A 23,305-nucleotide genomic window follows, 5' to 3' on the forward strand; every position below is an offset into this window, starting at 1 on the left:
GCACCGTTTCAAGACAGGTCTCTTGCTGCCATCTTCAATAAAATAGTTTCTTTAAACTGCATGGAATTTCAAGGAACAAATAACTGCCTGGATGTTCTTTCAAATAAAGTAACACAATATGATTTTCATAAAACTTTAATTCAATTGCTTCATTCAAGACCATTAACAAAAGTACATAGGAGCGCCTGTGCAGTTCAGGATCAACCCAGTGATCTCCAGAGTTTAAATAGTCTAACTTCCGTAAGTGCGTACAGGCACAACAGATCACCCTCCAACACCGCCAGAGCACAATAGATATCCTGATCCTTAAGACAACTTAATTTTAATGCTTTGTTACCCTGCTCTTTTTTTACTGAAGTTAAAATGTATTTTTGTTATATTGTGATGTTTAATCTTTCACTAAGAAAAAAATGCACACATTACATACAGTATATTTCAACCAACAGGTATTTGGGATGCAGATCAGTATTATTTCTACTGGGAATAAAAAGCCATCCTTTCTTCATATTTTGGCAGTTGGGCTGGGGACAGAGGATATGTCAATTTTTTTTGTTTTTGTAGTTTAGGCACCGTATTCTTACATCAATGAAACAAAAAAGCAAAGGAGGTGCAAAAAAATAAAGTACATAGTATAAAACTGCTCGATATAAGATGCCATTAGGAATTCTGCACCTGGGGAAATTGCTTACAAAGCGTGTTAATAGCGAAAAGGTATTTAAAGGCTCCAGATTTGTGAAAGTAAATCCAAATCATAGCCACTTAAACATTCACAGACAACACCATGCTTTCACTCCAGCTCTTGGATAAAGAGTTTAAAAAACTGCTCAAAAAAACCGAGCAGAGAAGTAGCCTCTGTTTTAGTCCACACATGAGAAACATCACCCTCCTTATGGAGGGAACTTTGCTTTATGCATTTTGTAGGAAAGCATAGTGAAAACCACTGGCAAATGATAATCATTTAGTTGCCTTAAATGAGGGAGAACAATGGAGGAAAAGAAGCAGATGAGCTCTAATACATGTCCACACACACACACAGGTTGCAGGTGCAGAATTCCAGACAATTAGGCAGATGGGACAAGACACTGCCACGCAACCGTCACCGATTCTAAACGCACAGAAACCCTCAAAACAAATTCCTCTAACTTCTATCATTTCTAAAAACACCTTATGCACAACGGTCACACGCACACACACTCGGAAGAGAGATCCCGCCTTGTATACTGCAGTACGAAACTGTATCAAGTACATCATACATGGGCAGCAGAGAACAAATGGAATGAGGGTTCCCTTGCAGGTGATGGAACATGGAGGGGTTACACATGCTTATTTCTCTGTGTGTATCAAGAGTGTGTGTAGGAGCATGTGTCCACAAGACAGCAAAAATCCCTTTCCATTGTTGTCATCCATTCTCGTTGCATTTCTAAATCAGGGCCCACCTAGTCAGATGGGAAGGGTTATATACTGCTCAGTCAATGACACCCGGCTGACGGGTCTTCCTCTCCACATTGAAGCCCTGTGTACAAAATAAAGTAGACCAGTAATAATAAAATCAACACACTTTATAGATAAAAACAAATTGTACACACATCAGAACTTATTATACAGCATTACGTGTTCAAATGTGCGTACCTTTGAATTGTCAGGGCCGCGGGGCTGTCTCACAATAACTAGGCGGGGGGCACTAGCGTCATCCAGGGTGATGCTCTTGAGCCGGTTGACCAAGCGATCAGGACGGGGGGTTGCCACCGGTTTAGGCCCTTCACTGTGGGGGTAGAGAAACAAGAGTGCTTTTTTAACCAACAATATACTGTCTATGTTTAGGATAACTGGGTCATAAATGAGACAATTAGTAAATGCAGGGGCTAGAAATCCAAATTTCACTTATTCAGTTCTATTGACTTTGGTTGCCATCAAGAAAACGGGCATCATTATTGGCTAGGTTGAGGTAATACTTCAGTTTCCAAACATTTTACCCTACTTCATGGTAATAGTACAGTATTTACCTAACTCTGCGCACGTTGCAGGCACTACATTTCCCTGTGCGTTGGTTGAGGATGACTGAGAACTCCACCTCATCCCCGGTCTGGAGCTCCAAGCCATCATGCACCTCTTTGACATGGAAAAACAGCTTCTTACTCTCGCCAACTTCATACGTGATAAAACCAAACTGGGGAGACAAGACATTACAGAATGAATAGGCATAGCGCTCATAGGTAGCCACACCAATACCTTGCATAGTGAGAAAGTCCCAAAACAAATTAAACATTCTAATTACTTAATGTTTGGGTTACTTACCATACATACTTAAATAAACCACAGAATCTTTCAGTTCAATTTTGAAAGGCAATTTAATCATGTCCATCGCCAAAAATGTTGACAAACATGATCAGATACCTGGTCCTTGACGCACTCCACCAGGGCTTTACGTTGGGGGACAACGTTGCAGGCCATCTTCTGTCCTGTCTGAGCCACTGTGCACAGCTGGAACTTCACCATCTCGCCTTTCTGCAGACAGTCTGCCTTGTTCGCCATGCCCACGATGCCAAAGGAGTAATTCTGACACTTAGTGCCATCTGAATGGGTACAGGTGGGGAGAAGAGGAACAGTCAATTTAGCCATTTGGTTATTATAGAGTAAGTGCATTAGTAAAAACCTTCAATTGACTTGGACATAAACCTCCACTGCCAGTGGTGACTTACCTTCCTCCAAGAGCTCAATGAGCCCCTGGTACTCTGTCTGGGATGGGTCCACACTGCGCAGAGGGCGCACCACCTTCCCCAACATCACTGTCTCACCAACATCCTGCCCCACACCATTCACTGCAATAACAGAACACCATTAGCATACTCACTTTGAAGGTTGATACATAAATGCTTCACTATAGAACTGATTGTGGTGCAAACTCAAACAATAACTAAAGCATTTCACTGCCTACCTGCTACCACCTTAGTAACCTTCTCAGCGCTGACTTTGTTTCCTTTGCCCTTGGACAGGGTATATTCCACAGTGTCGCCCAGCTCCAGATTCTCCAAGTCTCCACACAGCTCACTGGAACAAACAGGCAGCAGGAACAACCAGGCAGCATGAAAAACATGGGGCAGATCTTTTTTGGATCTAATGTCACACCAACCAACATTTTATACTAGCTTGCATGTGTTGAATAGTTGTACCTGTAATGAAAGAAAATCTCTTGATCGTGATTGGCTGTCTCTATGAAGCCAAAGTTGTCTTTCAGGGTGGCAATGTATCCCAGCAGCCTCTTGGTGTTGACGGTGCGGTTGAGGATCTTGATGGTGACAGCGCTCTGTTGGCCCGTCCTCTTTACCTCATTGATGGAGAACTCCACCTAGAGGACAAGGTTGAATTTACAGCACATGAAAACAGAGCCAACTCATTCTCTCTTTGGGGTTTGGTAAATTGCCATTTCAACAAATCAAGTTTGAGCCAGTGTGAACTTGTTTGGTTTTCAGTACCTTGTCTCCTGCCTGTGGCTGGGTAGCTCCCTCCAGATCTTTGACGTGGTACGACACAGTCAGTTTCACTCCACAGTCCTCATAAGAAATCACTCCCTCTTCTGCTTCCTACATGAGGACAGACATAAAACGGATTAGACTGACAGTTCCAGTCAAAGGCTGGCTACTGCACTCCTCTCCAGAAATCAGGCATTCAACTGTTACAAGTGGATAACACCACTGCTGAGCATTAGGACACGTTCTAATACTTCAGAAAATGCATTCAGCCTGGCAAAAATAAATAACTGATATGACGAGGCTGGATAGTTGAAAGTAAAAGAGTAGGATGTTTTAATTCATCCAAGCCGGTGCACATCAGTAATAACTTCAAAAGGAGGAAGGGCGGAATTATGCATTTGAAAAGTTTACGAGTATATCAGATGAACAGCAGTAGCAACTTCTTGTTAAAGCTAAAAGTGCAGATGACTGGCACCAAGATGTGCTTTGGAATGTGTGATGCAACTCGTTAGTAGTCAGTTAGCATTGACTAGTGTTTGAAATCAACACCTTTGTACAAACAGTGTTAAATGTAGGGCTGTACCCCCCCCAAAAAGAAAACCTGAGTTGTTCTTTCAACCAATTAAATCAACTAAACACACTGAGCTTGTCTGATGCACACTGATTAAATCATTTAGACAAATGACGAGTGAGTACGAATGCAATTGATTTGATTGTGCAGGGCAGGGCTCAGACTTGCTGCGCTGTGTTATATATATTTTTTTTATATTTTTTTAATGCCAGTGACAAGCACCCATTCTCTCCTCCCTGCTGCGGTGACCACCACAGAACAAATCAGCTTGTATTAGGTGCATGTGTAAAGTGCAGAGGTAGCCATTACTCCAATCGTTCCTAGAGAAAAAGGAATTGTCCCGACGGATATATTATCGAATAGATATTAGAAAAACACCTTGAGGATGGATTCTAAACAACGTTTGCCATGTTTGTCGATATTATGGAGCGTTGTGGTGACCGCAATTTCCGGGCGATTTCTCAGCCAAACGTGAAGAACGGAGCTATTTCGCCTACAAAAATAATATTTAGGAAAAAATGAACTTTAGCTGTCTACCTGGGAGTCTCGTGAGTGAAAACATCCGAAGTTCAAAGGTAAACGATTTAATTTGATTGCTTTTCTGATTTCCGTGACAAGTTTGCCTGCTGTTAGGGAGGGCTTGGTCGGTAGGGATGTCATTGTCTCATCGCACACCAGCAACTCCTGTGGCGGGCCGGGCGCAGTGCGCGCTAACCAAGGTTGCCAGGTGCACGGTGTTTCCTCCGACACATTGGTGCGGCTGGCTTCCGGGTTGGATGCGCGCTGTGTTAAGAAGCAGTGCGGCTAGGTTGGGTTGTGTATCGGAGGACGCATGACTTTCAACCTTCGTCTCTCCCGAGCCCGTACGGGAGTTGTAGCGATGAGACAAGATAGTAGCGACTACAACAATTGGACACTATGAAATTGGGGAGAAAAAGGGGTAAAATTCAAAAAAAGGCTAAGCTGTGTTCCAATATATTTCACTTGTGATTTTCATGAATAGGAATATTTTCTAGGAAGATTTATGTCCGTTGCGTTATGCTAATTAGTGTCAGATGACGATAATGGTCCCGTTCACAGGCAGGGCGTCACTACAGGTTAATGGAGTCAGCCTTAGTTAAATGCCATATCTCCTTAGGAACTAGTAAAGTAAATTACAAGACTGCAAAAGTGAGAATAACATGTTTTTACAGAGGAATTGATTAGGACTGAAACCACAGTCAAACATGGGGTGAGGAGCACATTCAGCGGGCATAGACAACACCACTGACCTTTTCTACTACTTTACCCTTGAGAAATATGCACAATTAGTCTACCCATTTGAGCATACATGGCAACTACAATATGTATGGCTGCAGCAATGTGTAGAGCAAGGTTAGGAAATGAGACCGATCTAAGCAATTGGGCAAAAACCTATACATGATGAATTTTATTAAGGTAACTAGGGGAATTTGTCAGTTGCCACGTAAAATGTCTGGCAAGTCAATGTCTTATCTAGCTAACATGAGACAAAATTAGTGGTTAGTACTTTGCCTCAGTGTCAACCCAGTAGGAAAACATTCTGATAGATGTATCTATCTAGCGTTGTTCAACTTGAGGGCATCATGCAAAGACAGAACTCCTACCTTGTCTTTTTTCTAATGGAGAGAAGGAGCATGAGGGGGAAAGGGTGAAAGGAGAAAGCAAAGCAGAGAATTAGAACTAAGGAGTCAAATTAAATGGGCTGAAAAATGCCTGATCGTAAGGGGAAATGTGTGCGTGCGGGTCTCGGAGCAGTTATACATTTCGATACTGATCAGACTAGGAGGGGATGAGGAAAGAAAAGGCAAAGAAAGATCAGGCAGGGAAGGACAAACATGTACCGTCAAAATAAAAAAGGCAAATGTTGACAATGTCGCTGTGGGTTCCCAAGTGCTGCCCTGGGTGCTTTCGTACCTTCTCTTTGGCCTTGCTGGGGCTGGCACTCTTGTTGGTGATAGCTGCTGTGGCCTCTTTCTCCACCACACCCACAAAGCGCTGCTCAGACTGGGTGTGGAAGGAGACTGTGCCCTTGGGCAGCTTCTTGATGCGCACTGCATGGTTCCTCTGGGCAGACAGCATGTCCTGCACAGGAGAGGGAGAAAAAAAACTGTTTCAATGTGTGTTGGTGTTCAATAATGCTCTCATTGAGTTGGCTGCCTCACAATACAAACCAGACAGAGACCAAAATACATTTGGCAAACAATGTGCCTAGGAAAAGTGAATGGGTTCAAAAGTGACATTTCCTAATATTTATAAGAATTTACTGGATGTTAACTTCAAAATCAAGAGTTTCCCACTAAACTAACAGCCTTGGAAGATTGACAGAGAAAAAGAGGGAAGGTGAGAAAAGGAATTTTAAAGACAGCAATTGTATATTGAAAAAACGGACCATGGGCGTTCTCTCTGGACTCACGGGCACAACTGTGAACTCGACTTCATCAGAGATGTGCAGCTGGCCCTCCTCCAGCACCTCGCTAAAGTGAAAGAACATCCTGGCGTCCCGGTCTACACACTTGATGAAGCCAAAGCCGTCACGCATTGCAGCGATCACACCCTATAGGACAGAGAGCCGTTTAACACACAGCAGAGAAGCCATCGACTCTGCATGTAGACTGAAGAATCTGCTGGGACTGAATGGGATGCGTGAGTTTGAGCTGCATTAGTTTCCCGATCCTTGTGTTTTCATCACTAATTATATGGACGTATCAGGATTGGGCGAAAGCAGCCCTTAAACTGCTTCACTGAGTGCTTTGATTTTACTTTAACCGAGATTAAAGAAACCGTGCACTGCAGATAAAATGCCAATCCTTCCCTTTCATTCGGGAATGTAGGTTTATGCTCTTCCATTTAATAGATAACAGTTTGGAATATGAAATCAATTTTAGGAATGCAAATTTCAGGTTGACATATTCATTGATTAAACTCCACAAAAAGCTTCCTCAAATGAACTTGTGAGCGTACCATAGATCTCCTCATGGTCCTTACCATCTCACGGGACTCCTTAGTGAAGTGGAAGGTGTCAGGCAGGATGTCGATGTTGGTGGCCCGCTCCAGCTTGTCCCTGCGGTCTGTTGAGATGTTGAACTTCACATGGTCGCCCTCAAGCAGGGTCACCTTGGACTTGGTATCCTTCTCGCCGAAAAGCAGCTCCTTGTCCGTGAAGCTGATCCTAGCACAGATGCGGCCTGGAAGCGGATCATTCTAAAAGATTGGGAGGAACAATACAAATAATCCAGGATTAAGTAAAAACCAAGCTCAGGTTAATTCTGAGTATGCAGGCATCTCGTAAGTTGCGGACCTGGTTCTTGGTTGGAACTTTAGGGATGACTTTGACGACAGTGCCTTCAAACTGCTCAATGCTGATGTCCTCAAATATGACTGTTCCCTGGGCGAGCAGCCTCACGTCGGTGGCCACCTCTTTCCCCTAGAGAAAAAAACAATGCTTTATAGCCGATTTATGCTTGATTCGGCAATGTGGTCTAAAGGCTCTGAACGGAGGGTCTAACGCAATTGCGGAGGCCAAATCGAGCTCCATACGGCGATGCCATGCACCTCCCAAATTTTGTAACAATGCAGAGGGCTCCATATAGCTCCGCATTGAGATGATTGGTTGACGCTAAGTGGAAGAGCATGTGTAAACACAGCTTAGCTCCACGAAACGCAAGTAGTATGAATGCCCTGACATCTGCAGACACCGTAACGCCATAAATGCTTTAGTTACTTCAATGTTGCTCTTTTCCTTTCCATTACGACATTCTATTCCATATTTACAGGCTCATGGCATCAACATGTATTCAGAATGTATACATGAGCAGGAGTAATTTCTGTTGAACAGACTGTCATTAAACAGCCATTGCTTGATTTGACAAGTTGAGTCCCTAACATAAGAATAACTTGATTCCAATACTGGCCTCATATTCTATACTTTTGCAAGCCATTAGAACGAGTCACTAGAGTTGGCTAGCCAGAACAGTTCCATGTGATGCCACCTACGTTTCTCTCTTTGATGGTGAACTCCACGTCGTCGCCGGCCTGTAGGGCCTCCAGGTCACCCTTGAACTCGCTGTAGTGGAAGAAGATCTCCTTCACCACGTCAGCCCTCTCAATGAACCCAAAGGCCTCCTACCAGACAAAAGGGTTATAGATTAGATTATAATCAGGCACATACAGTAGCCAATGTCCAGCCAGGGATCCACAAGGCTCTACTGTGGCTTTACCTTGGTGGCACAGACAACCCCCTGGCACCTCATCTGTTTCTTCTTTACCAGGACGATGTTGTGAGCACTGACTGCACCAGTGCTGAAACACAGAATATACCATGAGGAAAAGGCTACGGTAGTATGCAATCAAAACATTTTAAATTGTGAAACAATAAGACACTTGAAAAACAACTCACTGCTTGTTGGTTTCCATGTAGAAGCTGACTTTGTCTCCCGTGTCCAGGTGCATGTTTCCCTCTATGTCATCTGGGGTGTAGGTCAGGTAAAACACCTCCTGCGTGGGAAGGAATCCATACTTTACATTACATTGACTACCAGCCTTGTCATGAAAAGTATCTTTCTACAGGCCATTTGACAGTCTTACCCCGTTTCTCTCGTAACACACACTGCCAGTGGGCACCTGCCCCGGTGTAGATTTGCCATCCAGGTGAGTGGGAATCGCTGAGACAACCTAAAAGACAGCAACAACCACAGGGGGAGATGGTTAAGAATGGCATTTGGGTGATTCAACACGATTGCCTTACTATAAATCAGTGCACCTAAATAAGGAAATTACAATCAATCATTCTGTGGAAACAAACTGGTTGATTTTCAAAAGTATATCAATGTAGACACTACTGCATGAGATGTGAAATGCTTGAAATGCCAAATTTCTTCATTTGAATGAGTGAAGGCCATTTGAAGAAAAGGCTAATAAAACAATGACTATCAAAATATTACAGCCAATCAAACCTATTCAATTTACTGAATTAATTTGTTATTCCTTTGAAAATAAGCCTTCAACTTAATTTAGGCAGAACTTTAGAGAAAGATTTAGGCTGTTTTGTTTAAACATCAAATCCCACCTCCACCCGTGAACACCATCACCACACAACATGTATGTCGAGGACAGTCAAGCCCATTGTAAATCTCCATGGAAACAGACAATATTCCTAGCATTTCAGATAGACCACGGTCAACATAAATAACAATACAATTGTGGATTTAAAATCAGAGGGGTGGGGTTTGTATTAAGAATTACACATCTATGAAACTATTAATAAACAAAAAATATTTTAAAGATGCACAATGAGCTTGAACATACACCCAACTGACAAACAAACACCGACATTGAGGTGACAGGGACAAAAACAGAACCAAAAGTAAAATGGTGTTCCTTAACTGGATGAATATAACCATGCAGCACAGTAAAGGGAGAGGCGTGCGAGTCTGGCCCCACCTGGCCCGAGATGCGCTCCTCTGGAAGCACCTCTGGTTTGATCTTAAGCAGCTTCACTGCTATGGGCTTGCCAGTGCGCCTGTCTGAGGACACTTCAAACTCCACATCATCTGGAGAGGCAGAGGGGAAGAGAGAAGGAAGAAAACGGGTTGTGAGAAACTGCGTTTGACACCAAATGCTGACCGGACATTCATGGAGGTCAATCGACTTAAAAGCTGCCCACAGTAGCTTGTGAAGAGACCAGGACAGAAATCTGTTGTTACCACTTAGCCAAAATGATTTTTTTTGAAGGAATTCTCATTTTTGGCCAGATAAACATTATGTGGAGTTTCCCCAGACAGATTAATCCTAGTCTCAAGGAGAATCTCATTTGAAAATGTTTAGTCCAGGATTAATCTGTGTCTGGGGAAACCACCCCTAAAAGCTTGTGTTGTTCAGTACAAGGCTGGTGGATGAGACTAGACTACTAAATGACTAGAAGCAGAACTGGACTCACCTCCTATCTTGAGCTCCTGCAGGTTGCCATTGTACTGGGAGCAGTGAAAGAAGAGGCGCGCCTGCCGCTCCGAGCACTGGATGAACCCGTAGGAGGTGAGCAGCTTCTCCACCACTCCAGTCTCCCTGATGCCCGCCGCCGTGCCGTTGGCAAACGCTGTGTGCCCGTTGTTGTGGAGCATGCCAGGGTCAAAACTCATCTGAGCAGAACAAGAACAGACATTATTTTAGAAAAATAAAAAGGCTGACAAAATACAGCTCTGAACATTGAACGTGAGCAGATGTGAGTTTATGAGTGGGATTGTGTAAATGTATATGATAGAACAATTATCTTTCACAAATGAAACTCCCACATACGTCAATAAGATCTAATTTACACACAATCCATTAAATTGTGTTTCCTGACTAATGGTTGAACCAAAGTTTGGAGAGACTAACCAAAAGAGCTTTCTGGTGTTCTGACCATTTCTCTTCTGAATGCAGGTAAGCACAGTTGGCCAACCCCAGATGGTTTTTATGTTGATTGAGACCATTCACTACCAATAAAGGCCACACTGTATAGTTATTTCTATTTGGCTCAAGAGAATCCTCCACTTCTATTCACTCAGTAACTATTGCAACTAAAATAAACAAGCACCCCTGGATTGACAAAGTTGGGAACATCATACATTGTTATAGGACTTAATCTTTATCCAAACCTACTACAAAACCATTGCATCTCCCATTGACTAGCAAAACGCAACATGAACTGGGTGCTACAATATGACTTCACACAGTGCCAAATGTTCATTAATTTATCTCCCTCAAAGTAATCAAGAGCCACTGCAAAACAAACCATGCGGTTAGCTAACATCCCCCTGGCAGTCATTACCACTGTGGGTGCAACTGATGCGATTCCCACACAACATGCCCACTTACTGATCTCTGATACAGGGGGGTCCGCTTGTGTTTTTTGTGGGAGACAGAGAAGGAGCGGGGGATAGCTACCGCAGAGGTGGAAGGAGCAGTATTACGTGCCAAAGGGGGTTCGGAGTGCACCCTCTCCATATCCAACAGTGGGGTCGGGACTGGGAAACACTGTTGGGAGGGTCAAAGGGTGATTTGGAGATTCAGATACTTGGCGCTGTGGTTCTGCTCATGAGTTCTCATTCCATTTCACTGTAGCTTTCTAGGTCTTTGAAGTTATTTTCTTACACCAATTGTAAAAGTGAGGGGCAAGTAATAATAAAAACAGATCGATACTGACCGTGGGAATCCTAATTCCATAAGAGAAACTCATAAATGAAGTTATTAGCAGAGACCTAGCATCTAGTATTATGGATGGAAATGTGCTGTTTGGCTCTACAACACTAAAATGGGGGGGGGGGGGGGGGTTAATGTCCAGGCGAGGTAGTCTTTGAAACACCTACAATAATCAGCCTGATCAGTAAAACTAAACATTTGCCATCAACATCTGACGGAATGGAACAAAGCGTTGAGAAAGGTGGTCATGTAACATTTTAAGTTATCGTTATTGCCTGAATTACTGTTAAAATAAGAGTTGACAGAATCAGAAAGTGCTGATGTGAAAGACAGTTTAGACAGAAGCATGTCTACACAGTAAGATGATAGTGGGTACATGAAGGGTCCCAGAGCAGCCTCATCTGTTAGGTCCCTTACTAGCATAGCATCAATGTTTAAAGTTGAAATTCCCAGTAGTTAGTGGATTGAGTGGTCTGTCCTTAAAGGGATGAATAATCCCATTTGCTGGTTCGATAATTAAGATTCCAGACTAAGCGACATTGAACGGCACCAGCCATCGGGGAAACAGTTTAAAATCAACTTGTCTTACAAACTAGCCTACCTTAGCTTATTTCAGTCTAGTTATTAATTGGGAAATAATGTCAAACTAACATTGTATAAATCGTTTTATTTATTTTGAGCATTAACGTCACCTGAGGGGTGCACTACAAAGCAGGATCAATGAGTTAACCAGCTAACTTGACAAAGCAGTGAAATTTGAAATGGGCATGGTATAATTGACTCAACCAAAAACACGTTTTGCTTTCGTAATAAATCAGAAAATCAATAGTATTTTCTTCACCTCTGCATCAGAATCCTGCTTTGTAGGTCACTAAAATATATTTTTTCAAGTCGCCCTTTATTCTCACTTCATGTTACATTACACTCTAGAGGTCGACGGATTAATTAGGGACGATTTCAAGTAGATTTTTTATTTAACTAGGCAAGTCAGGTAAGAACACATTCGTATTTTCAATGACGGCCTAGGAGGCAGAAAGACAGATTTTTACCTTGTCGGCTCAGGGAATCCAATCTAGCAAACTTACAGTAAACTAGTCCAACACTCTAACCACCTGATTACATTGCACTCCACGAGGAGCCTGCCTGTTACGCGAATGCAGTAGAAGCCAAGGTAAGTTGCTAGCTAGCATTAAACATATCTTATAAAAAACAATCGATAGACTGTCGTTGCTCCAATGTGTACTTAACCATAAACATCGATACACAAGTATATATTTTTTAAACCTGCATATTTAGCTAAAAGAAATCCAGGTTAGCAGGGAATATTAACCAGGTGAAATTGTCACCTCTTGCGTTTATTGCACGCAGAGTCAGGATAAGTCTATGATTTGATAGAGCAGTCAGACTTTAGGGGTGGTAGGTAGCAGCAGGCTCGTAATAGTCAAAGGTAAATGGTTTAGAGAAAAATAGTTGACGTGTTATAATTCCTGTAATAACTTGCGGCTGAACTTGAAAGGGGTTCTTTCACTATTTTACCGTTCATGTCTTCCATAGAGAAGGTCTTGATCTACTTCAAATAAGGTCTGTGTTTCGTGCAGGCTTAAACCACCTCCGTGTTTTTATACCCGTGTAAATCTCACTCGGATAAGGCAACATTTGTCAACATATTTTCATAAATCCACTATACAAAAAATATGATCTTTGCTTATATTTAGCCAATATTGAGCAGAGTTACCTTGTCCTATGGATATCTACACAGTTATAAAATTGGCAAGGTGGTGTAAGCCTACATGAAACACAGATCTTATTTTAAGTGAATCTAAAAATATCCTATGGAATAAATGAATGAAGGAACCGCTTTTCAGATTTTGCTAGAAGGTGTCATGGGTATTATGACTCGCACTTTGGTAGTCAATTCTTACCATGCCCATTATAAAAATTGGATTTCCTGCATACAGAAATTTGTTTTTGTTTTCAACATTCATCACAGGTAACTTAAACTATTTTTATTCAAACAGTTGAGAGTATTTGTCTCCTAAGCAGACTCTTCAGTATCATTGTCACTTCAGAGCTGTGTGTGTTCTAAAACTTCTTAACTGGGAACATTGAAGACCCATGAAAGCTGGTGGTTCATTTTAACATGTTCTCATGTTATTTGAGACTAAATTGATTTTATTTATGTATTATATTAAGTTAAAATAAGTGTTCATTGAGTATTGTTGCAATTGTCATTATTACAAAAATGTGTGTGTTTTTTTTGTCCTCCAATGATCGGTATCGGCGTTGAGAAATCATAATCGGCCGACCTCTATTACACGCCCATTGTTTTCCTTTGCCTGTCCTAGATCAAAGACAAAAACAAACTTCAGTTTGTTTATATTGCCTACATTAGACAGAAATCGCAGCACTAATCATATCCCACACCACTAATTTCAGGCGACATGGGGCATGGCACACAGCATTTACAGCCTTAAATTGTGGTGGGTAAAAGCAAATTTGAAACATAACCAAATCCCAAGTAACCTTTAGACCAACCTGTAACTGCTTGACTGCACCTGAGCAGAGGCTAGTCTCGGAGCCCCGAGGAATGGAAAGGTAAGGCCAGTCAGAGCAGAGAGAGGTAGGGCAAGGTGGGTGAATGGGTGTTCGATGGGGGGGGGGGGGGGGGCGGGGGGAGGTGGTGGGGAAGATGGAACTTACGGATCGGCCGTATGGTGACAGGCTGAGTCCGATGGGGGAGGTGCTGCTCAGGTCAGCGCTAATAAACGCGGCAGGTGGCGACGTGGGCAAGGTAAACTCAACAAAGCCTTTCCAGGGGCTGCCCATATTTTTCCATAAACTCAAGCCAAACTCCACCCCTTTGTTGTACTTGATAACTGGTTTGCTTGACTGCCTCGATTTGTTATTTTTTTGCTCAACCACCCAATGATACACCTCTGGATGTCTGCAAGGGTGAAAATGGGAAAGGGACAAAAATAAATAAAGGGGGAGGCAAAAAGGTCAGCTAGTGAACAGTGTCACAATTAAGGGAAAGGTCTGTGGGTGTGAGGAGACAAGGGAAAAGGCTAGATATGACCAGGTAGAAGGGCAGAATAGAGAGGTGGGGGAAAGATTGCTAAACTTCAATAATGAAGTAGGCCCATGGCAGGGAAGACTGGCTCACTAAAAGCCTTTAACTGTGCTAAAGCTCTCTACTAGAGTTAGTGCAATTAATTTCTCTTGTTACCAATTTATCTAAAACAAGTTGAAGAATGATTCAGCCCTCTCAAGTAGACGCAAAGGTCAGTCATAATTTGAGGTACAGGATGGTTAGTTCAACTGCATCTGAAATTCAAGTCACTCAAGTAAATTAGGGGAGCCGTTGTGCATGTTGTCACCAAAAAAAGCATGTTTATTTATGATATTAAAAAAAACGACCATCTGGGTAAGGGGCCATATTCCCGCCTTAGTTAAAATGGTAGCGGATGTGCACACGTACAATGGCAGAATTGTTGGGACATTTAGTGGGTTATTTGTGTTCATTATCATAACAAATATATCTCCACATTCCTGCCCTATGACAGCACACCAGGGGACCAGACTGGAACTTGGGAAGGTGTGTTTCTTTCTTAATTGGTTCAACGTCAAATTTAACACGAGCATCAATTTGTAGATAAAATGCCATGTGATAAACCATTACAGTAGTTTGCAAATGCATTTATTAATGGCGTCCTATCAAATCAGTCCTTGATATGTGTAGATAAGTGAAAGCAAAGTTTATGCAAAGTAAATACATTTGACATGCAACTATATTTGGACATGGCGGGGCTTATATAAAGGATGCCTTTCTAGACAAACAAGAAACGTAAGAAACAAAGTTATTTAATAAACAAAGTTATTCAAAACCACAACAAATTTATGAAATAAGTAAAACAAAGAAAAAAATTGACCTACCTTGATTTGGAGTCTTGAAACTTCTGGTCGTCTTGAACGCCTTTGCAGATCTCACACACTTATTTGTTACAGGTTTCTGGCACAAGTTCTAGATACGAGTAGCATGAAGCAAAAGGGAGAAAAAATATTTTAAAAGGCAAAAGCAGGTGCAATAGTGCTTGAAAACAAAATAAACAGAGCAAGAAAAAATAGACGCAGGAGATCGGATGGTTAAAGGAACTGGGGGGGGGAATAGAAGCCCTCTAGGCACCCCAGGGTAGAGTCGGTGGTGAGGATGAGGGCGGCTGGGAGTAGCGTTGGGACGTGTGCTTTGTCAAAGCTGTTGAGTAGGCACAAACTTCTGGTCTCAGATCAGTTATCTTCACGGTTTTGCAATGTTGGCAAAGGATTGCTTCTCTTGAGTGTTTCGATTGGGCAGGTGTGTATCTTGTGTCTTTGGTGTTTTCTTAGTTTAGTTGCTTCTAGATTTTCCTTTGAAGTGATCCTTTCCTTGAGTTGTTGCGACTGTACGTTTCGGGATGTTTCTCTTGAATTTGTTTCTTCGTTGTGATCTGAACTTGAAGAAGCAGTTGCGTATGGTACAAAAAAAAATTCAGTTCCGTTTCACTTCATACTGTTGAGAAAAAGAGATCCACTATTAGTTTAACCTGTTGAGTGTAGGGGGCAGTATTTTGATTTTTGGATGAAAAACGTACCCAAATTTAACTGCCCATTTCTCAGGCCCAGAATCTAGAATATGCATATAATTGTCAAATTTGGATGAAAAACACTAAAGTTTCCAAAACTGTCAAAATATTGTCTGAGTATAACAGAACTGATATTGCAGGCAAAAACCTGAGGAAAATTCAAACAGGAAGTGGCCTCTATTTCGAAAGCTCCATGTTCCATTGAACGCCCCCCCCCCTCCCCATTTAAAGGAATATCAACCAGATTCCTTTTCCTACGGCTTCCCCATGTTGTGAACAGTCTTTAGAGCTTTTATTTTGAAAACATTAGCGAGAAAGATCACATCGTGTCAGTGTCCCCAGAATTTTGCTTGCGCAACAGTTTGGAGCAGCCATTGTGTCTCTCTCCTATTGACGAAGCTAAAGTCTCGGTTGATATATCATCGATTATATATTGAAAAAACAACCTGGGGTTTGATTATAAAAAACGTTTGACATGTTTCTGTGGACATTACGGATACTATTTGGAATTTATCTACGATGTCGTGACCGCTCGCGCCCGTGCATTTCTGAACATAACGCACCAAACAAATGGAGGTATTTTGGATATAAAAATAATCTTTATGGAACAAAAGGAACATTTATTTTGTAGCTGGGAGTCTCGTGAGTGCAAACATCCGAAGATCAAAGGTAAGCGATTTAATTTATTGCTTTTCTGACTTTCGTGACCAATCTACTTGGCGGCTAGCTGTTTGTAATATTTTGTCTACTGAGAGAGATGTTCTTACATAAATGCTAGGATAGTTTTCGCCGAAAAGCTTTATTGAAATCTGACACGCCAGGTGGATTAACAACAAGCTAAGCTGTGTTTTGCTATATTGCACTTGTGATTTCATGAAAAGTAAATATTTTTAGTATTTTAATTTGGCGCGGTGCAATTCAGCTGGATGTTGACGTGAATGATCCCGCTAACGGGATGGATGCATCAAGAAGTTAAAATGAATCAGATTTAGTCATTATCAATGTACATGACCTACTAATTTGAATATACTAGCAAATTGCACGACTCCTGATAAATGTGCCATCAAAGACATATGTCACCATTTATGATGGTGGTGGTACCATTAGCCCATAGGTTGACAATAAATTAGGACATCATGTGTTGGAAACACTGCAACAAAGTACTAAGGGGCTAGCATTAGAGCATTCTAAATAGTCTTTCTAGATTCAAGACCATTATGAAAAACCATTATAGCCACCTGTAGACTAGTGCCCTGGGTCACTTTTCATGTGAATTGAACTCCAGACTCTTCACCCCCAGACCTAAATATAGACCTTCCTCAGCTGCCCCTGCACACAGTGCCAGCTGACTAGATACTAGAAGTCCTGCGGATAAACAAGTCCCTATGCATACCATTGGCCGTACTGATATGCATGTCAGTTTCTAACCAGTAAGGTCTGTGTAATTCTATGAGCAATGTGGATCATGACAAAAGGTTCAGACACTGATCCTAACATTTAACTGTATAGGACATTGCACAGTAACAAGAAGCAGGGACACATCCACAAAGTTTAACTAATGCGTCATGGCTGTGTCACAATGAGTGCTAAAAAGGGGTCAAATATAATTCCAATGAGTGGATGGGTCTTTAAAGCTCATACTTGGTATCCAGGTTACAGTTGTTTATGGACAGCAGTGCTAAATTGAACCTCTTGGAAATCAGTGTCAGAGAAATTCAAAAGAATTTGACTTACAGTCCATCATAATGGATCCCTTTATACCACTTATCTACATAAATAACCATTATAACACCCTGCCATTCTATGATTTCAATTCGCATCTTGACAACACTGCCATTAGTGACAGTTTGGTTACATGTCATTGTGTGTTTAGGCCGTCAATGATTGACACAACTACCACCTAGCAAGGTTTGTTGAGACAACACCTGTACTGTCAAACTGAAGAATTGTATGCAATTTAATCACCCTTGGTAATAGGGTGACGTTGGTTGAAAGAGTGGGGAAAACATTCACTCAGAAAACAACTCTTGTTTAATAGAGCAATGAAGAATATCAACATGGTTAAAACAAAACAGCAACTTGGGAGCAAGTGCTTTTCAGTTGCTCATGACGCAGCCATAAATCAACATTTGCCTACCAGTGTCCAACCACTAAAATCACTGGCCACGACTGGCCTTTGAGCACATATTTCTGAAATAGGTGGTCGTACATGGTCGAGTTCAGAAGCCCATAACTTTTGTTTGTAGTCTTACTTGCTAACGTTACCTATTGTTTTGATGCTTCACCAAATTCTGAATTCATGTCAGTAAAGCATACTAAAGTTGACAACAACAAGAATACGTACACGGCCTCGTCTCAGCTAGATAACGTTAGCTGGCTAGAACTGTAGCGTTCATGGATCATGACAACCTAGCTAGGTCGTTCATTATTACTAGTCGTAACGTCACTTAACTGTCCCTGTTGGTTGTACAATGTTTGAAACCAAGCAATTCATTAATTACCAACCAGCGTACTATTAGCTATAAGTATGCACAGCCATGTGATTTGCCATCAAGCAACCACGCTTTGTAATGCAGTAACGTGGCCTACTAGCCAACGCATCATTAGTTTGCATTGCTAGCTAGCCGATTAAGTTTAACGGACACTAATTAGCTAGCAAGCTAACTACAAAACAAATGGAGGTGTTAACAAATGGTTAAATCGAATGGCTAGTTAACGTTAGATATTTGTTAAACACTAACTAGCTGACATAAGCTAGCCAACAACGCGTTAGCGTTACTTCCCTAACTAACAGTTACTTACTACGAGCACTTGGCTAGGTAATCATACATTAAAATGGTTTGTACCTAATTCATGTAATTGTGAAAACGAACAATGTCTATTGTGCCAATTTCAACAACCCATTTACTTCGCAAGGGTTAACATTTTAAGATGGGCAGGCGCATTAGTTGGTAGTGTGGCACCGGACAACAAAGGAACTGCGACAGATAAATTCGCTAGCTTGTGGCTACCTAGCCAACGCTTGCTAAACTCGTGCAAGTCCAGATAACAAATGGAGTTCAGCTCGTTTGTCACTTCAGTAAATTTGTTTAACGCCAAACATAACGCGAGGATACCGGTAGGCATTAAACAATTGATCATGTTTATACAGGTTATTAATTACGTCGAAACGTTTACCAAAATAGCTCCCCAGCTAGATAACGTTAGCTACACAGTACTGTAACGTGTCGGTATGATTTAGGACGAGTAAAAACACCGGATAACACCACCCCGCCTATACGCTTTGAAAGATAAAAACTTTGTTCAAAATTATTTTATATCGCTATAACTTGAATATAATCTCATTATTGTGATTTCAATCGTAACTTTCAATTAGTAAAATAAACAAAACTCACCCCAACAGCTTTCAGCACTGTCACCAGCGCCGCCAGAAGCAGCACGGCACATTACGTAGTGATCTGAGTGCGATCCTATCGCGAGATTTCATATGATACGGTACTGAGAGGTTATACCAGAGATCATGGATATAATGACGAGATACTTGTGTCACAAATCAAAGTTTATAGATCGGGTACACAGGTCAAATCAAATTTTATTGGTCACATACACATGGTTAGCAGATGTTAATGCGAGTGTAGCGAAATGCTTGCGCTTCTAGTTCTGACAGTGCAGTAATATCTAACAAGAAATCTAACAAATTCACAACAACTACCTTATACACACAAATGTAAGGGATGAATAAGAATATGCACATAATAACATATGGATGAGCAATGGCCGTGCAGTATATGCAAGATGCAGTAGATGGTATAGAGCAGTATATACATATGAGATGAGTGATGTAGAATATATAAACATTATTAAAGTGGTGTTATTTAAAGTGACTAATGGTAGGCATAGGCAAGATGCAGTAGATGGTATAGAACAGTATATACATATGAGATGAGTAATGTAGAATGTATAAACATTAACAAGTGGTGTTATTTAAGGTGACTAGTGATACCTTTATTAAGTCCATTTATTAAAGTGGCCATGGATTTGAGTCTGTATGTTGACAGCAGCCTCTCTATGTTAGTGATGGCTGTTTAACAGTCTGATGGTCTTGAGATAGAAGCTGTTTTTCAGTCTCTCGGGTCCCAGATTTGATGCACCTGTACTGACCTCGCCTTCTGGATGATAGCAGGGTGAACAGGCAGTGGCTCGGGTGGCTGTTGTCCTTGATTATCTTTTTGGCCTTCATGTGACATTGGGTGCTGTAGGTGTCCTGGAGGGCAGGTAGTTTGCCCCCGGTGATGCGTTGTGAAGACCGCATTACCCTCTGGAAAGTCTTGTGGTTGCGGGCGGTGCAGTCGCCGTACCAGACGGAGATACAGCCCGACATGATGCTCTCGATTGTGCATCTGTAAAAGTTTGTGAGTGTTTTTGGTGACAAGCCACATTTCTATATGTATTAACACTTGAGATTTCCAATGTAAGACATAATACATAAAATAATACATAAAAAAACAAATAACTGCATAGTTTCCTAAGGACCTGGAGCGAGGCGACCATCTCTATCGGCGCCATCTTGCAAATCATGTGGATGTTCTCGCAGGTGCAGCGAAATGCTTGTTTCTGGCTCCAACAGTACAGTAAAAATACCTATCAATACAAAACAATACGCACATAATCCAAAAAGAAAGAAATTAAGAAACATCTTAACCAGCAATGCCAGAGTCCGGAATACAAATATAATTGTGTGTATAGACCAGGGGTCTATAACCTTTTATAGAGAACTACTTTTGAAAAATGAAACGTTATTGTAGAGTAGCTTTCAAATAGGCACATTCTTCTCTTCTCCTCTATCTTGCAACTCTGGGTGTACTAAATATGTGTTTTCTGTCAATATACCTGGTAAGATAATGGTTAGTAAACAACTATGAAGGGGCCTCATGAAATTATATTCTGTATTTTCCTGAATTCTGTTTTCTCTGTTTTATTTTTCCTGTTTTTCTGTTTTTTTTTCCAGAGTTTTTTTACTCTCAATATTACAATTATTCATATAGAAACAACAAAAATGGAGTCCATGTCAATGCTTAAATCACTTCAGAATACCTTTTTTGAGGTATGAAAAAACAAACAAATGTATTTTTTTGTTGTTGGTGTAATTCCCCTTTAATTGCGTATCTAGCAAGAGAGGTATGTGTCTATCTAGCCATGTTTTTGGTAGACCACTGCTGCAGCACATCATGGCAGTTTGCAAAACAATCGCCTCCCAGTTGATACAACACACACACACACACACACACACACACACAGACAAAATACACACATGTATTTTAACGTCACACATAGACACACCTCTTTCACACTCTTCATATATGCTGCTGCTACTCTGTTTATTTTCTATCCTGATTGCCTAGTCACTTTTATCCCTATCTACATGTAGAGTGCATTCGGAAAGTATTCAGACCCCTGGACTTGTATTTTTTTTTTTTTACATTACAGCCTTATTCTAAAATGTATAAAATTGTTTTATTCTTCCATAATGACAAAGCAAAAACAGGTTTTTTGAAATTTTTGCAAATGTTTAAAATAAAAAATATCCAAACCCTTTACTCAATACTTTGTTAAAGCACCTTTGGCAGCGATTGCAGCCTCAAGTCTTCTTAGGTATGACGCTACAAGCTTGGCACACCTGTATTTGGGAGTTTCTCCCATTCTTCTCTGCAGATCCTCGCAAGCTCTGTCAGGTTGGATGGGGAACGCTGCTGCTCAGCTATTTTCAGTTGTCTCCAGAGATGCTCGATCGTGTTCAAGTACGGGCTCTGGCTAGGCCACTCAAGGACATTCAGAGACTTGTCCGGAAGCCACTCCTGTGTTGTCTTGGCTATGTGCTAAGGGTCGTTGTCCTGTTGGAAGGTGAACCTTCGCCCCAGTCTGAGGTCCTGGATGCTCAGGTGGACTCCAATCAAGTTGGTGAAACATCTCAAGGATAATCAATGGCACCAGGATGCACCTGAGCTCAATTTCGAGTCTCATAAAAATCAAATCAAATCAAATTTGATTTGTCACATACACATGGTTAGCAGATGTTATTGCGAGTGTAGTGAAATGCTTGTGCTTCTAGTTCTGACAGTGCAGCAATATCTAACATGTAATCTAACAATTCCACAACAACTACCTTATACACACAAAAATCTAAGTGAAGGAATGGAATAAGAATATATACATATAAATATATGGATGAGCAATGACTGAGGAGCACAGGCAAGATCCAATAGATGGTATAAATACAGTATATACATATGAGACGAGTGATGCAAGATATGCAAACATTATTAAAGTGGCATAATTAAAGTGACGAGTGATCCATTTATTAAAGTGGCCAATTATTTCAAGTCTGTGTTAGTGATGGCTGTTTAACAATCTGATGGCCTTGAGATAGAAGCTGTTTTCAGTCTCTCGGTCCCAGCTTTGATGCACCTGCACTGACCTCGCCTTCTGGATGATAGCAGGGTGACCAGGCAGTGGCTCGTGTGGTTGTTGTCCTTGATGATCTTGTTGGCCTTCCTGTGACATCGGGTGCTCGATTGTGCATCTGTAAAAGTTTGTGAGGGTTTTAGGTGACAAGCCAAATTTCTTCCGCCTCCTGAGGTTGAAGAGGTGCTTTTGCGCCTTCTTCACCACACTATCTGTGTGGGTGGACCATTTCAGTTTGTCCGTGATGTGTACGCCGAGGAACTTACAACTTTCCACCTTCTCCACTGCTGTCCCATCAATGTGGATAGGGAGGTGCTCCCTCTGATTTTTCCTGAAGTCCACGATCATTTCCTTTGTTTTGTTGACGTTGAGTGAGAGATTGTTTTCCTGACACCACACTCTGAGTGCCCTCACCTCCTCCCTGTAGGCTGTCTCGTTGTTGTTGGTAATCAAGCCTACTACTGTTGTGTCATCTACAAACGTGATGATTGAGTTGGAGGCGTGCATGGCCATGCAGTCATGGGTGAACAGGGAGTACAGGAGAGGGCTGAGAATGCACCCTTGTGGGGCCCCAGTGTTGAGGATCAGCGAAGTGGAGATGTTGTTTTCAACCTTCCCCACCTGAGGGCGGCCCGTCAGGAAATCCAGGACCCAATTGCACAGGGCGGGGTTGAGACCCAGGGCCTCAAGCTTAATGATGAGCTTGGAGGGTACTATGGTGTTGAATGCTGAGCTCTAGTCAATGAACAACATTCTTACATAGGTATTCCTCTTGTCCAGATGGGACAGGACAGTGTGCATTGTGATGGCAATTGCATTGTCTGTGGATCTATTGTGGCGGCAAGCAAATTGAAGTGGGTCTAGGGTGACAGGTAAGGTGGAAGTGATGTGATCCTTGACTAGTCTCTCAAAGCACTTCATGATGACAGAAGTGAGTGCTACGGGTGATAGTCATTTAGTTCAGTTACCTTTGCCTTCTTGGGTAC

At 41.7% G+C, this 23,305-nt stretch overlaps 1 protein-coding gene across 50 annotated transcripts; it reads right to left on the reverse strand.

Moving 5' to 3' along the window:
- Positions 1-119: 119 nt before the first annotated feature.
- On the reverse strand, positions 120-19,391 carry LOC139416569 (cold shock domain-containing protein E1-like). Of its 50 annotated transcripts, none has more exons than XM_071165349.1 (22): positions 19,253-19,326; positions 15,172-15,784; positions 13,939-14,182; positions 10,915-11,073; positions 9,998-10,196; positions 9,502-9,611; positions 8,647-8,733; positions 8,459-8,556; positions 8,280-8,361; positions 8,056-8,184; positions 7,361-7,486; positions 7,048-7,263; positions 6,476-6,616; positions 5,977-6,144; positions 3,474-3,581; positions 3,171-3,346; positions 2,936-3,048; positions 2,700-2,819; positions 2,395-2,573; positions 2,004-2,167; positions 1,630-1,762; positions 120-1,513 (listed from the first exon to the last, which is right to left on the reverse strand). In XM_071165349.1, exons 3-22 carry the CDS (start codon positions 14,062-14,064, stop codon positions 1,466-1,468), a joined length of 2,682 nt encoding a protein of 893 aa, XP_071021450.1. In that variant the 5' UTR covers positions 14,065-14,182; positions 15,172-15,784; positions 19,253-19,326; the 3' UTR covers positions 120-1,465. The 50 variants fall into 50 exon arrangements, with proteins under 50 accessions (XP_071021450.1, XP_071021448.1, XP_071021449.1 ...); XM_071165347.1 differs by having other exon boundaries at positions 6,452-6,616; XM_071165348.1 differs by having other exon boundaries at positions 7,024-7,263.
- Positions 19,392-23,305: the final 3,914 nt, after the last annotated feature.

The sequence above is a fragment of the Oncorhynchus clarkii genome, chromosome 9, assembly GCF_045791955.1.
Source record: "Oncorhynchus clarkii lewisi isolate Uvic-CL-2024 chromosome 9, UVic_Ocla_1.0, whole genome shotgun sequence".
NCBI classification, from domain to species: domain Eukaryota; kingdom Metazoa; phylum Chordata; class Actinopteri; order Salmoniformes; family Salmonidae; genus Oncorhynchus; species Oncorhynchus clarkii.

Coding starts and splice junctions, on each gene's coding strand:
- LOC139416569 (XM_071165337.1), bottom strand. CDS start 14,064: ATGGGCAGCCCCTGGAAAGGCTTTGTTGAGTTTACCTTGCCCACGTCG. Junction 8,734..9,444: donor TGCATGGTTATATTCATCCA/GTTAAGGAACAC, acceptor GCTGTCTTTTAG/GTTGTCTCAGCGATTCCCAC. Junction 3,582..5,976: donor CCAGCAAGGCCAAAGAGAAG/GTACGAAAGCAC, acceptor GTCCTCATGTAG/GAAGCAGAAGAGGGAGTGAT.